The following is a 14,669-nucleotide window of genomic DNA, read 5'->3' as shown; positions in this document are numbered from 1 at the left end:
TTCTAATAACTCATCAATCAAGACCTACATGCGTATGGTGGAACAACAGGTTTCTACATCTATTGTATCTTTTGAAAGCCCACATCCCAATTTAACCAAACTTGAACGTGAAGCACTTCATACTTTGTCTAATAACCATAATCTCATTATCCGTCCTGCGGACAAGGGCGGTGCGATCGTACTACAAGATCTTTCCGATTACCGCCTTGAAGCTGAACGTCAATTATCTGATTCCTCAGTTTATCAAAAATTACATCATGATCCTACCGAGAAATTTAAGAAGGATCTTTGTGAAATTCTTCAACAAGGTGTAGATGCAAGTTTAATTACACAAGAACTAAAGGATATTCTTATTCCTTCTTTCCCTATTACCCCTTTGTTTTATACACTACCTAAGATACATAAAAAACTGGACCCCCCTCCTGGACGCCCCATCATTGGAGCATGTGGGTCTTTGTTTCAACCTGTGGCATCCTATATTGATTCTGTATTGCAGCCATTGGTTCAAAAAGAACCTACCTTCCTTTTGGACACTACTACATTGTTGAACAAGTTGTCTAATTGTTCTATTGATTTTGAGGATTGTTGGCTTATTAGTGTGGCTGTAATTAATTTATACACCTCTATTCCGCATTGTTTTGGTCTTCAGGTTGTCAGGAAATTCATGTTACAAAGTGGATTATTTTCTGCTTTGTATATTGAATTTTTTCTGACATTATTAGAATTGATTTTGACTAAAAATTTCTTTTTATATGATAGTCAATTTTTCTTGCAGGTTAAAGGTTGCTCTATGGGCTCTAGCGCAGCCCCTGCTTATGCAAATACAGTAATGTTTGCTGTTGAGCATGATTTATTTTTTATTGATCCTGTAATTTCTAGTAGATTGTTATTTTTTTCACGCTTTATTGACGATCTGTTGATTGTCTGGCAAGGTGATATTGGTGATTTCATTAAGATCATTGAAACCCATAATGATGGGCTATCTCCTATCAAATTTACTTATACTTATAGTAGAGATCAGATCTCTTTTCTTGATGTCATGATTTCTGTGAATGATGGGCAAATTAACACATCATTATTTACGAAACCAACTGACCGTAATATGCTTTTACAAGCCACTAGTTGTCATCCTAAAAGCTTGATTCGTGGTTTGCCTTACTCGCAAATTATTCGATTGCACAGAATCAATTCTAATATTGAGGTTGCTGCTAAACAAATTGATACATTAATTACTAAATTTGTTGTAAGGGGGTATTCACTCGATGATTTGCTTGCTACTAAGGCTAGAGTATTAAAAATAGATCGCAATTCCTTATTGGTATCTAGTTCAAAAAGCTCTAATAAATCTGATAGATTCCCTTGGGTTAACAGATATAATGTATCTTCCCCTTTAATTAATAATATTACTAAAAAACATTGGCCTTTGATTGAGTCTGATCATCTTTTACCACTTAATCATACCCGTCTTATGCCTTGTTATTCCCGTGGCCGTAATTTACGTGATTTCCTTGTGAAATCTGATGTTGCTAAAAACTCCCCCACTTTACAACAGACTGGCTGTGTACGTTGTACATGTGTTACCTGCCAATTTCTTCTGGCTGGTAGCAGCTTTGCACATCCTCATACGGGTAAAATTATTTATATTAAACATTTGTTAACATGTAATTCTACTTTTGTTGTCTATCAACTTATTTGCCCATGTGGCAATAGCTACGTGGGAAAGACCGAACGTAAATTTAAAGAACGGATGTCTGCACACCGTTCAGCAATTAGGAATGCTCTGAAAAGTGGTTGTTCTGATCAACCTGTTGCTAGGCACTTTGTCGAGCTTCATCATCCCCTTAATAGTTTGCGTTATCGCATGATTGATCATGTCCCCGCCTCTATTAGAGGGGGTGATCGATCACGCAAACTATTACAATGTGAGACCCGTTGGATCATGCGTTTGGGTGTTCTAGCTCCTAAGGGTCTGAATGACGGTATTTCATATGCTTGTTTCTATTGATTATGCATTTGGTCCTGGCCCTACATGCTGCTCTATTTGTATGTTATATATTGATTTATTAGCTTGTATAATAATGCTTATCTACTATATTGATTTTTCAATGTGTTATTTATGCTATTACGCTATTATATCCATTCTGTAGTATGCTTCTGTATTACTTCTGCTTATTTCCTGTTTTTAATATCACCATGGTGATGTGGTTGTAATGGTGTTCATTCATTGGTGTTTAGATTTATGATGTCATCTGCTGCCGCTGGGCGGGTGCTTTGTCCCGAGCCCGGCGTCTGGCGTGGTTTCAATGTTTTAATTCACTTGCTATAAAAGGTATGTACATGTTGTTTTTATTCTTTAATAAAGTCTGACGACAGTGCTGGGGCACTGAAACGTTACTATATAGACGTGACCGCGTTGTGTCCGTTATTGGAAGCCGTGAGTGCCGCACCTCCATTCTATTATATGCTTATATTGTGAGGGCACCGGCTGCTTTACTTGCTATTACTTTGGGAGTGCCATTCCTTCATATATATATATATATATATATATATATACATACACACATACATATATATATATACACACATACATATATATACACATACATATATATATACACATACATATATATACACATACATATATATACACATACATATATATACACATACATACACACACATATATACACACATATATACACACACACATACTGACTGCGCCCAAATTATGCGCCCCCCCCCCTCCTTCAAAGCCCTCTGTCACCGTGTTCAGCAGGGGAGAGTCCGGGGAGCCAGCTTCTCAGCAGCGTGCTGTGGAGAAATTGGCGCTGGTTAGTGCTGTGGGATCAAGCTCCGCCCCCTCAGCGGCGGGCTTCGGTCCCGCTCAAAATACAAAATTAACCTGGCGGGGGATAGTATATTATACTGCTATAGCTGAATATACTTGTAATGCCAGCCAAGAGGATTATTGCTGCCCAGGGCGCCCCCTCTGCGCCCTGCACCCATCTGTGCCTGTATGTGTGTGCGGGAGCAATGGCACGCAGCATTACCGCTGCACGTTACCTCAGTGAAGATCCGAAGTCTTCTGCCGCCTGTGAAGTCTTCTTTCTTCATATACTCACCCGGCTTCAATCTTCCGGCTCTGCAAGGAGGACGGCGGCGCGGCTCTGGGACGAACGGCAAGGGTGAGACCTGCGTTCCGATCCCTCTGGAGCTAATGGTGTCCAGTAGCCTAAGAAGCAGAACCTATCACTGAAGTAGGTCTGCTTCTCTCTCCTCAGTCCCACGGCGCAGGGAGCCTGTTGCCAGCAGGACTCCCTGAAAATAAAAAACCTAACAAAATTCTTTATTACAGAGAAACTCAGGAGAGCTCCCCTGAAAGCACCCAGTCTCCTCTGGGCACAGTATTTAACTGAGGTCTGGAGGAGGGGCATAGAGGGAGGAGCCAGTGCACACCCATTCTAAAGTTTCTTTATAGTGCCCATGTCTCCTGTGGAGCCCGTCTATTCCCCATGGTCCTTACGGAGTCCCCAGCATCCTCTAGGACGTAAGAGAAAATGCTGTTTGAGCATATTCAGTGTAAGATCTCACACACTGCAGCCATTGATATCACTGTTAAAAGTAAACAAGGCCCAGGCTGATTCACATTCAAGCTAAGTTAATTAACATGTGAGCACTTAATCAAAACATTTAGTTGTGTAATAGCTCTTTTAAGACTAATTATTAACCAGTAAACACTATTGTTTTTAAATGCATCTACTGTATTCCACACACACAGTGGTATATTTACTAAAAGTGCAGGTTTGCAGGTGTGGAGATGTTACCCATAGCAACCAATCATATACTGCTTATCATTTATCTAGCACCTGCTAGAAGATATTAGCCAGGATCTGATTGGTTGCTATGGGCAACATCTCCACATCTGAAATCCCACACTTTAGTAAACATCCCCCCCAAAGATTGAAAAGCCTTTCAGTACCTGGAATGCTTGTGTTTTACACAGCACCCTAGCTCTGTCTACTACCAGGTAGTCCTGATGCAGAGTCAGCACTCAGGAGGACCCAGCAATATTCACCAGTAAAGTGGTGCTAAAGTAGCTACAACTCATCACATGGAAGTAAGTACTTTCAGGTGATCATTAAGGGTCCTGCTGGAGGAATGACATTTTTGCCAATGGGGGCACACCGGTGTTGCACAGTTGACACTTAATCTGTGAGAATTTGGTGGCTAACACACCAAATGTCGGTCTGCAACCTACTATTAATAGCAGGTTACAGACATATGCGGAAAGCGAATATTCAGTCATAAATTCACATAGCCTGTTACACATTACAATGAGTAAAACAGGGTGATAGACGAGGGAGCTTTGGGTTAAACTTTCACTTCTTCAAAATATTTAGAAATAAAAAAGTACCACAGCTATAAAAATAGTCAACAGAATCAGTTGTAGGGAGGATTCACTGGAGGTAGCACATTGTCTAAAGGCCCATACACATTAGAGGATGTCGCTCTGTGAGCGACATCGTCTAACGTTTTCCCCTCCCGGGTCGGCCGGTCGGCGGCCGCCTGTACTCACTGAGCGATTTGACAGCTCATATCGCTCAGTGACGTCACGCCCCCGCCAGCCCTGCATGAAGGTCGTGGACGACAGTCCACATCCTTCATGCATGCCCTACCGGCAGCGACGATCGTTTCCGACCCGCGGGGCCGCGCATCAGTCGTCGCTGGCGGCATACACACTTGACGATAAAATGAGCGACGTCGCTCATTTTATCGTTAAGTGTGTACGGACCTTAAAGGTGCATACACACTTTCTGATAAAATGAACGTCGCTGCTCATTTTCACCCTTCCTGAGCAACATCGTTCACTTTCTCGGCAAGTGTGTATGCCGGTGACGACAGATGTGCGTCCCCGCGGGTCGTCAACGACCCTCGCTGTCGGCCGTGCATGCATGCTTAATCTGGACTGTCGTCCAAGAGCTGACTGCACGGCCCGGCAGCTGCGTGACGTCACTGAAATATGAACATCATATCGCTTATGGGCCCTGCACACTGGGCGATATTACTGAAAGATATGAACAATCTCGTTCATTAATGAACGAGATACCATTCATAGCTTTCAGTGTGGAGGCAGCAACGAACAATGCGCGGCCCCGCGCTCGTTCATCGTTGGTGCCCCGTTGCTTGTGCATGCAGGCCAATATAGACAATCTCGTCCATATTTGCATGCACTGCTATGGAGCAGAGTGACAGGGGGAGTGAAGAAACTTCATTCCCCCCGTCACCGGGTCGCCCGTCTGCCATATCGGCGGTCGGGCAGCTCGGCGGCGGGTCGCGCAGTGTGTAGGGCCCATTAATGTATGCCCGACCGCTCGGCGCGGGAGGGGGAAACACTAGACTCCGCCGCTCATAGAGCACATCGTCTAGTGTGTATGCACCTTTTAACCCCATATCTTCATAACCTTCTCTAGCTTTGTTTACTTCACTAGAAGATGGACCCCACTATCAATTCATCCAAAACACTGCACAGAGCCCTAGCATCAGGGAAGGGGAAACTAGCCATTCAAACAATGAGGTGCTCGTAGGACTTCAAATGTATAAAGTGCCAGACTGAAGGTAAAACCAGTCCTAGGAAATAATAAGGTGTGAAACTCAGGCCAACCCACATGCACTCTATCAGAATAGTCCAAGGAGAAGGACAAGGAGTAATTTTTTGTTTTCTATTGCTCGGCTTCTTACATCCGTGTCTCACTAAAGCTAAAGGGAAAATAAGAATTTACTTATCGATAATTCTATTTCTCGTAGTCCGTAGTGGATGCTGGGGACTCCGTCAGGACCATGGGGAATAGCGGCTCCGCAGGAGACAGGGCACAAAATTAAAAGTTTGACCACTAGGTGGTGTGCACTGGCTCCTCCCCCTATGACCCTCCTTCCAAGCGTCAGTTAGGATACTGTGCCCGGACGAGCGTACACAATAAGGAAGGATTTTGAATCCCGGGTAAGACTCATACCAGCCACACCAATCACACTGTACAACTTGAGATCTGAACCCAGTTAACAGCATGATAACAGAGGAGCCTCTGAAAAGATGGCTTCCAACAATAATAACCCGATTTTTGTAACAATAACTATGTACAAGTATTGCAGACAATCCGCACTTGGGATGGGCGCCCAGCATCCACTACGGACTACGAGAAATAGAATTATCGGTAAGTAAATTCTTATTTTCTCTGACGTCCTAAGTGGATGCTGGGGACTCAGTCAGGACCATGGGGATTATACCAAAGCTCCCAAACGGGCGGGAGAGTGCGGATGACTCTGCAGCACCGAATGAGAGAACTCCAGGTCCTCCATAGCCAGGGTATCAAATTTGTAGAATTTTACAAACGTGTTCTCCCCTGACCACGTAGCTGCTCGGCAGCGTTGTAATGCCGAGACCCCTCGGGCAGCCGCCCAAGGTGAGCCCACCTTCCTTGTGGAGTGGGCATTTAGAGATTTTGGCTGTGGCAGGCCCTGCCACAGAATGCGCAAGTTGAATTGTGCTACAAATCCAACGAGCAATCGTCTGCTTAGACGCAGGAACACCCAGCTGGTTGGGTGCATACAGTATAAACAGCGAGTCAGACTTTCTGACTCCAGCCGTCCTTGAAATATATATATATATATATATATATATATATATATTTTTTTTTTTTTTTTTAAGGCTCTGACAACGTCGAACAACTTGGAGTCCTCCAAGTCGCTAGAAGCCGCAGGCACCACAATAGGTTGGTTCAGGTGAAACGCTGATACCACCTAAGGGAGAAACTGAGGACGCGTCCGCAGTTCTGCCCTGTCCCAATGGAAAATCAGATATGGCTTTTGTACGAAAAAGCCGCCAATTCTGACACTCTCCTGGCCGAAGCCAGGGCCAGTAGCATGGTCACTTTCCATGTAAGATATTTCAAATCCACCGATTTGAGTGGCTCAAACCAATGGGATTTGAGGAATCCCAAAACTACATTGAGATCCCACGGTGCCACTGGAGGCACAACCGGGGCTGTATATGTAGTACTCCTTTGACAAAAGCTTGGACTTCAGGAACTGAAGCCAATTCTTTCTGGAAGAAAATCGACAGGGCCGAAATTTGAACCTTAATGGACCCCAATTTGAGGCCCATAGACAATCCTGTTTGCAGGAAATGTAGGAATCGACCCAGTTGAAATTCCTCCGTCGGAGCCCTCTCCTTCAGGATCCGGCGTTCAACTGCCATGCCGTCAAACGCAGCCGCGGTAAGTCTAGAGGTAGAGTGCACGGATCCTCTGTGCGCATCTCTTGAAGTTCCGGGTACCAAGTCTTTCTTGGCAAATCCGGAGCCACGAGTATCGTTCTTACTCCCCTTCGCCTTATAATTCTCAGTACCTTGGGTATGAGAGGCAGAGGGGGGAACACATACATTGACTGGTACACCCATGGTGTTACCAATGCGTCCACAGCTATTGCCTGAGGGTCTCTTGACCTGGCGCAATACCTGTCCAGTTTTTTGTTGAGGCGGGACGCCATCATGTCCACCTTTGGTTTTTCCCAACGGTTCACAATCATGTGGAAGACTTCTGGATAAAGTCCCCACTCTCCCGGGTGGTGATCGTGTCTGCTGAGGAAGTCTGCTTCCCAGTTGTCCACTCCCGGAATGAACACTGCTGACAGTGCTATCACATGATTTTCTGCCCAGTGAAAAATCCTTGCAGCTTCTGCCATTGCCCTCCTGCTTCTTGTGTCGCCCTGTCTGTTTACGTGGGCGACTGCCGTGGTGTTGCCCTACTAGATCAACACCGGCTGACCCTGAAGCAGAGGTCTTGCCAGGCTTAGAGCATTGTAAATTGCCCTTAGCTCCAGTATATTTATGTGAAGTGAAGTCTCCAGGCTTGACCACACTCCCTGGAAATTTCTTCCCTGTGTGACTGCTCCCCAGCCTCTCAGGCTGGCATTCGTGGTCACCAGGACCCAGTCCTGAATGCCGAATCTGCGGCCCTCCAAAAAGGTGAGCACTCTGCAACCACCACAGAAGAGACCCCCTTGTCCATGGAGACGGGGCTATCCGCTGATGCATCTGAAGATGCGATCCGGACCATTTGTCCAGCAGATCCCACTGAAAAGTTCTTGCGTGGAATCTGCCGAATGGAATCGCTTCGTAAGAAGCCATCATTTACCCAGGACTCTTGTGCATTGATGCACTGACACTTTTCCTGGTTTTAGGAGGTTCCTGACTAGCTCGGATAACTCCCTGGCTTTCTCCTCCGGGAGAAAAACCTTTTTCTGAACTGTGTCCAGAATCATCCCTAGGAACAGCAGACGTGTCGTCGGGCTCAGCTGGGATTTTGGAAAATTTAGAATCCACCCGTGCTGTTGCAGCACTACTTGGGTTAGTGCTACACCGGCCTCTAACTGTTCTCTGGATCTTGCCCTTATCAGGAGATCGTCCAAGTAAGGGATAATTAATACGCCTTTTCTTCGAAGAAGAATCATCATTTCGGCCATTACCTTGGTAAAGACCCGGGGTGCCGTGGACAATCCAAACGGCAACGTCTGAAACTGATAGTGACAGTTTTGTACCACGAACCTGAGGTACCCTTGGTTTGAAGGGCAAATTGGGACATGGAGGTAAGCATCCTTGATGTCCAAGGACACCATAAAGTCCCCTTCTTCCAGATTCGCTATCACTGCTCTGAGTGATTTCATCTTGAACTTGAACCTTTGTATGTAAGTGTTCAAAAGATTTCAGACTTAGAATAGTTCTCACCGAGCCGTCCGGCTTCGGTACCACAAACAGCGTGGAATAATACCCCTTTCCTTGTTGTAGTAGGGGTACCTTGACTATTACTTGCTGGGAATACAGCTTGTGAATAGCTTCCAACACCGTCTCCCTGTCGGAGGGAGATGTTGGTAAAGCAGACTTCAGGAATCTGCGAGGAAGAGACGTCTCGAATTCCAATCTGTACCCCTGTGATACTACCTGCAGGATCCAGGGGTCGACTTGCGAGTGAGCCCACTGCGCGCTGAAATTCTTGAGACGACCCCCCCACCGGACCTGAGTCCGCTTGTAAGGCCCCAGCGACATTCTGAGGACTTTTCAGAAGCGGGGGAGTGCTTCTGCTCCTGGGAAGGAGCTGCTTGCTGCAGTCTCTTACCCTTTCCTTTGCCTCGGGCAGATATGAATGGCCTTTTGCCCGCTTGTTCTTATGAGAACGAAAGGACTGAGGCTGAAAAGACTGTCTTTTTCTGTTGGGAGGTGACCGGAGGTAAAAAAGGTGGATTTTCCGGCTGTTGCCGTGGCCACCAAGTCCGATAGACCGACCCCAAATAATTCCTCCCCTTTATACGGCAAACTTCCATATGCCGCTTGGAATCCGCATCACCTGACCACTGTCGCGTCCATAAACTTCTTCTGGCAGAAATGGACAGCGCACTTACCCTTGATGCTAGAGTGCAAATATCCCTCTGTGCATCTCGCATATAAAGAAAATGCATCCTTTAAATGCTCTATAGTCAATAAAATATTGTCGCTATTCAGGGTATCAATATTTCCAGTCAGAGATTCCGACCAAACCCCCCCAGCACTGCACATCCATGCTGGGGCGATTGCTGGTCGCAGTATAACATCAGTATGTGTGTATATACTTTTTAGAGTATTTTCCAGCCTCCTATCAGCTGGATCTTTGAGGGCGGCCGTATCAGGAGACGGTAACGCCACTTGTTTTGATAAGCGTGTAATCGCTTTATCTACCCTAGAGGGTGTTTCCCAGCGCGCCCTAACCTCTGGCGGGAAAGGGTATAATGCCAATAACTTCTCTGAAATTAGCAACTTCCTATCGGGGTTAACCCACGCTTCATCACACACTTCAATCAATTCATCTGATTCAGGAAAAACTACAGGTAGTTTTTTCACACCCCACATAATACCCATTTTTGTGGTACTTGTAGTATCAGAAATATGTAACGCCTCCTTCATTGCCGTGATCATGTAACGTGTGGCCCTACTGGAAAATACGTTTGTTTCTTCACCGTCGACACTGGAGTCAGTGTCCGTGTCTGTCGACCGACTGAGGTAATGGGCGTTTTAAAGCCCCTGACGGTGTTTGAGACGCCTGGACAGGTACTAATTGGTTTGCCGGCCGTCTCATATCGTCAACCGACCTTGTAGCGTGTTGACACTATCACGTAATTCCATAAATAAAGCCATCCATTCCGGTGTCGACTCCCTAGGGGGTGACATCCCATTACAGGCAATTGCTCCGCCTCCACACCAACATCGTCCTCATACCTGTCGACACACACGTACCGACAAACAGCACACACACAGGGAATGCTCTGATAGAGGACAGGACCCCACTAGCCCTTTGGGGAGACAGAGGGAGAGTTTGCCAGCACACACCAAAGCGCTATAATTATACAGGGACAACCTTATAGTAAGTGTTTTCCCTTATAGCAGCTTAATATATATTAATATCGCCAAAATATGCCCCCCCTCTCTGTTTTAACCCTGTTTCTGTAGTGCAGTGCAGGGGAGAGCCTGGGAGCCTTCCCACCAGCGGATCGGTGTGGGAAAAATGGCGCTGTGTGCTGAGGAGATAGGCCCCGCCCCCTTCACGGCGGGCTCTTCTCCCGGTTTTTTCTGTAATCCTGGCAGGGGTTAAATACATCCATATAGCCCAGGGGCTATATGTGATGTATTTTTAGCCAGTAAAGGTAATTACATTGCTGCCCAGGGCGCCCCCCCCCCCAGCGCCCTGCACCCTCAGTGACCGCGGTGTGAAGTGTGCTGAGAGCAATGGCGCACAGCTGCAGTGCTGTGCGCTACCTTAAGAAGACTGGGAAGTCTTCAGCCGCCGATTTCTGGACCTCTTCTCTCTTCAGCATCTGTAAGGGGGCCGGCGGCGCGGCTCCAGTGACCCATCCAGGCTGTACCTGTGATCGTCCCTCTGGAGCTAGTGTCCAGTAGCCTAAGAAGCCAATCCATCCTGCACGCAGGTGAGTTCGCTTCTTCTCCCCTTAGTCCCGCGTTGCAGTGAGCCTGTTGCCAGCAGGACTCACTGAAAATAAAAAACCTAACAAACTTTTATTCTAAGCAGCTCTTTAGGAGAGCCACCTAGATTGCACCCTTCTCGGCCGGGCACAAAAACCTAACTGAGGCTTGGAGGAGGGTCATAGGGGGAGGAGCCAGTGCACACCACCTAGTGGTCAAACTTTAAATTTTGTGCCCTGTCTCCTGCGGAGCCGCTATTCCCCATGGTCCTGACGGAGTCCCCAGCATCCACTTAGGACGTCAGAGAAAAATAATTTTTAGTTTAGAAGGATACAGTGAATGGCTACAAACTAGCTTTTAATTTTTATTATATCATAGTATCATTTCCTTACCATGCAAGCCACCCAGGAGCTTGGGATATCGGACATGCTCCTCTGTCCCATGTCCAAGCCTCTGATTGTCTCCTTTTCCCCAGGAGTAGACCTGGCCATCTTTGGTGACAGCAATAGAAAACTGGCTTCCACAGCGCACTTTCAATACATCCAGATCTTGCAGCTTTTCAATCAGCTTGGGTGTTTTACAGCCATCACTTCCTCCTCTGCCTAACTTTCCATAATCTCCATCTCCCCAAGACCAGACCTGACCTAAAATAAAGATAAAGACATTTAAACAAAAAGTTTGTATTTCTATGCAAAAAAATGAAAAAAAGTAATTTAGGCAAGTGTGAATGTGTTACTAAAGCAGATAGGTGGGTAGAGATGCCACTTTTGAGATGGAGGTAAGTTAGGTAGCACACTAAACACATTACAAGGAGTGTCCTCGCCCCATCTCGATTGCGGTTATGCTGTATCTCAGTTAGACTAGAAATCTCAAAATAGCCCCTATTTTCATGTTTAATCAAGTTGAGATTTATTGCACGTCCTTCAATTTTTATATTTTTCCTTCAGACCACATAAAAACAGGTGTGCACTTCTGGTTTAGCGTTGTGATGCATTGGTGTTCAGATTATGTTATTCTGGTGGTTGAAGATTTGACAAGTGACAACTAGAAAACCAGTTTAGAGTGGGATTTGAATGCCAAGTTTGAGGATTTATTATCTAATCACTTCATCGGTGACTCTTACCAGTGAGACAAAAAGGAGATTTGTGTGCTTACCTGTTAAATATTTTTCTTCTAAATCCATTGGGGTCAGAGGCTGACTATGGGTATAGGCAGTGCACAAAAGGACTGGGCACCAAATAATGAAACTTTTTACTCCCAGCAGCCCAGGATCCTTCCTCCCTATACCCTGCCCACAGCCTCAGGCCACCAATTTAGTTAACAAGCGAGTAAGAAGACACACAAGAGTAAACACACGCAGAAGATGTGGACAGGGGAAGCAGAGAAAAAAATTCCACAAGCCAGGTGCATCAGGGTGGGCGCCCTGTGTCCCCTATTGATCTTGGAGAAAAAGAATTTAAGAGGTAAGCACATTAATCTTTTTCAATCCATAGGGGACACAGGCTGACTATGGGACATCCCAAAGCAATTTCCCTAAGGGAGGGGACGCTACTGAGCTGAATTTAGGAGTACTTTGCCCAAATTTCACATCAGCAGACACAAAGGTGTCAAATTATTAGTATTTGAGAAACTTATGGGCTGAGGATCACGTTGTCGTGTTACAGAGCTGCCCAGCTCAGGCGTCACAACGAGCCACCCAGGAAGTCTCCACCGACCGGGTGAAATGTACAGTCACCACGGCAGGGACAGGAAGGTACACTGTTGAGCAAGCGTGCTGGATAGTCAACAGTGCCATCTGGCCAATGTCTGTTTGGAAGCCGGCCAGTCCAGTTTGTGAAAGTCAGTCATATAGGACAAAGAGGAACTCAGATTTATGAAGTTGTTTCATTCTGTCAACATAAATTCGGAGGGCCCAAACTACATCCAAAGAGGCCTCTTTGGGCGAAGAATCAGGAACTGTAAAGGCAGGAACCATGCCTTCTTGGTTAACATGATGAAACAGAGAAAATACCTTAGGTAGGTAGCAGTGTCGCGTCCACAGTACAGCCCGGTCCAAGTGGAAAACCAAATATGGAGAGGCGCTTAAGTCGGACACCCGCCGGGCCGATACTAGTGCAAGCAGGAAAACAGCCTAACATGTAATATAGAACAATATAGGATGCACGGTCAACAGCAGCCAGTAAAGGGATGGTCAAATCCCCTAAAGAGATATAGACAAAACAAAAATATACCAGCGCTGGCTGGTTAGAAGAAAAAATGGAACGGCTTGTTTAAAAAGGATTACAAATTTATTAAAGCTATTAAATTAAAATCTATTAAATCGAAATAAATAAAGCAATAAAAAGCCACACAGATATGTGGCTTTTTATTGATTTGTTATGAATTTCGATTTCATAGAATTTTATTGTGTACAGCTTTAATAAAATTTGTTATCCTTTTTAAACAAGCCATTAAATTTTTTTAATTCTAAAAACAGCTGCTATACTTTTGTTTTGTAGTCTACCACGTAAGCCAGCGAAATTTCAGTGTCCTAAAGGTTCAAAAGGCAATGACTAAAGTGCTCAAAAGAACTATGAACAAGTTCCAGGGAGCCACAAGAAAAAACGGAGGCTACACATGGAGGACACCCTGAAAGAAGGTCCGAACATCTGGCATCAGTGAGATCTGCCTCTGGAAGAGGACAGAAAGGGCTGAAACTTGCACCTTCAAACAGGCTAGGCGGAGGCCCAAATACAGACCAGCCTGGAGAAAGGAAAGGATCTGCGAGAGCCAAAACGCCTGGGGCTTAAAAACCTCTAGTGAATACCAGGAGAAGTACACCAATCCCACTGATAAGTTCCGGTAGAAGAATGTTTACAGGCATGAAGCACAATACAATGGCCCAACTGGAGTCGAAGAAATCCTTGGCCCTGAAGTTGGATGTTTCAAAAGCCACTCTGTCAAAGTAAGACGGCCAGAGCCGGATGGAAGCATGAGCTCTTCAACAGAAGGTCCAGCCAAAGGGGAAGACCTTATGGAGAGTAGACGGAGAGGCCGAGAAGATCCGCGTACATAGCTCGTCGTGGCCAATTGGGAGCTAATAGAATCGTGGTGCCATCTTCCAACTGCAGCTTCCGGAGTACCTGCAGAACCAACGAGCTCAGGGGAAAGATGTACATGAGAGTAAAGGCCCACCAAACCACTAAGGCGACCACCAGAAGGGCCCCCAGATCCCTGGTGCAGGAGCAGTATCTCGGCAACTTGTGGTTTTGTCAAAACGCCATCAAGTTGATGTCCGGCCAGCCCCATCAATGAACTAGGAGTTGAAAGACATCTGGATGAAGATCCCACTCACTTTATTGAACATTCTGGCAGTTTCTGAAGTCCACTTCCCATTTTTGGACTCCTGGAATGAAGACAGCCGGCAGAAAATGCACCACCCAAAAGGAGAATGTGACTACGCCCTCCTTCATGGCGCAACAGCTGCGAGTGCAACCATGACTGTTGATGTAAGCAACGGTTTTCATACTGTAACTGGACTGGGTGATGTTAAAAAAGTGGCAGAGCTGGACAGAGAGCCCTGAAAACTGCATGGACTTCTAGAATATTGATCAGAAGTCTGTTCTCCTGAGCCATCCACTACCGCCGAAAGGACTACCAAAGGCTTGCGTCGATGGTATGGTGAGGA

At 45.8% G+C, this 14,669-nt stretch overlaps 1 protein-coding gene across 10 annotated transcripts in view; it reads right to left on the bottom strand.

Moving 5' to 3' along the window:
• Window positions 1-14,669, bottom strand: part of HERC2 (HECT and RLD domain containing E3 ubiquitin protein ligase 2) — a 618,496-nt gene that overhangs the window by 447,700 nt on the left and 156,127 nt on the right. For all 10 annotated transcript variants that reach the window (XM_063953293.1, XM_063953292.1, XM_063953291.1 and 7 more), the window contains one exon: window positions 11,395-11,646. In XM_063953293.1, coding sequence (XP_063809363.1) covers window positions 11,395-11,646 — 252 coding nt within the window. The remainder of the gene's footprint in view (window positions 1-11,394; window positions 11,647-14,669) is intronic.

This window comes from Pseudophryne corroboree, chromosome 2 (genome assembly GCF_028390025.1).
Source record: "Pseudophryne corroboree isolate aPseCor3 chromosome 2, aPseCor3.hap2, whole genome shotgun sequence".
NCBI classification, from domain to species: Eukaryota; Metazoa; Chordata; class Amphibia; order Anura; family Myobatrachidae; genus Pseudophryne; species Pseudophryne corroboree.
The sequence above is the reverse complement of the archived record's forward strand: the minus strand, read 5'-3'. Positions and strand labels throughout refer to the sequence as shown.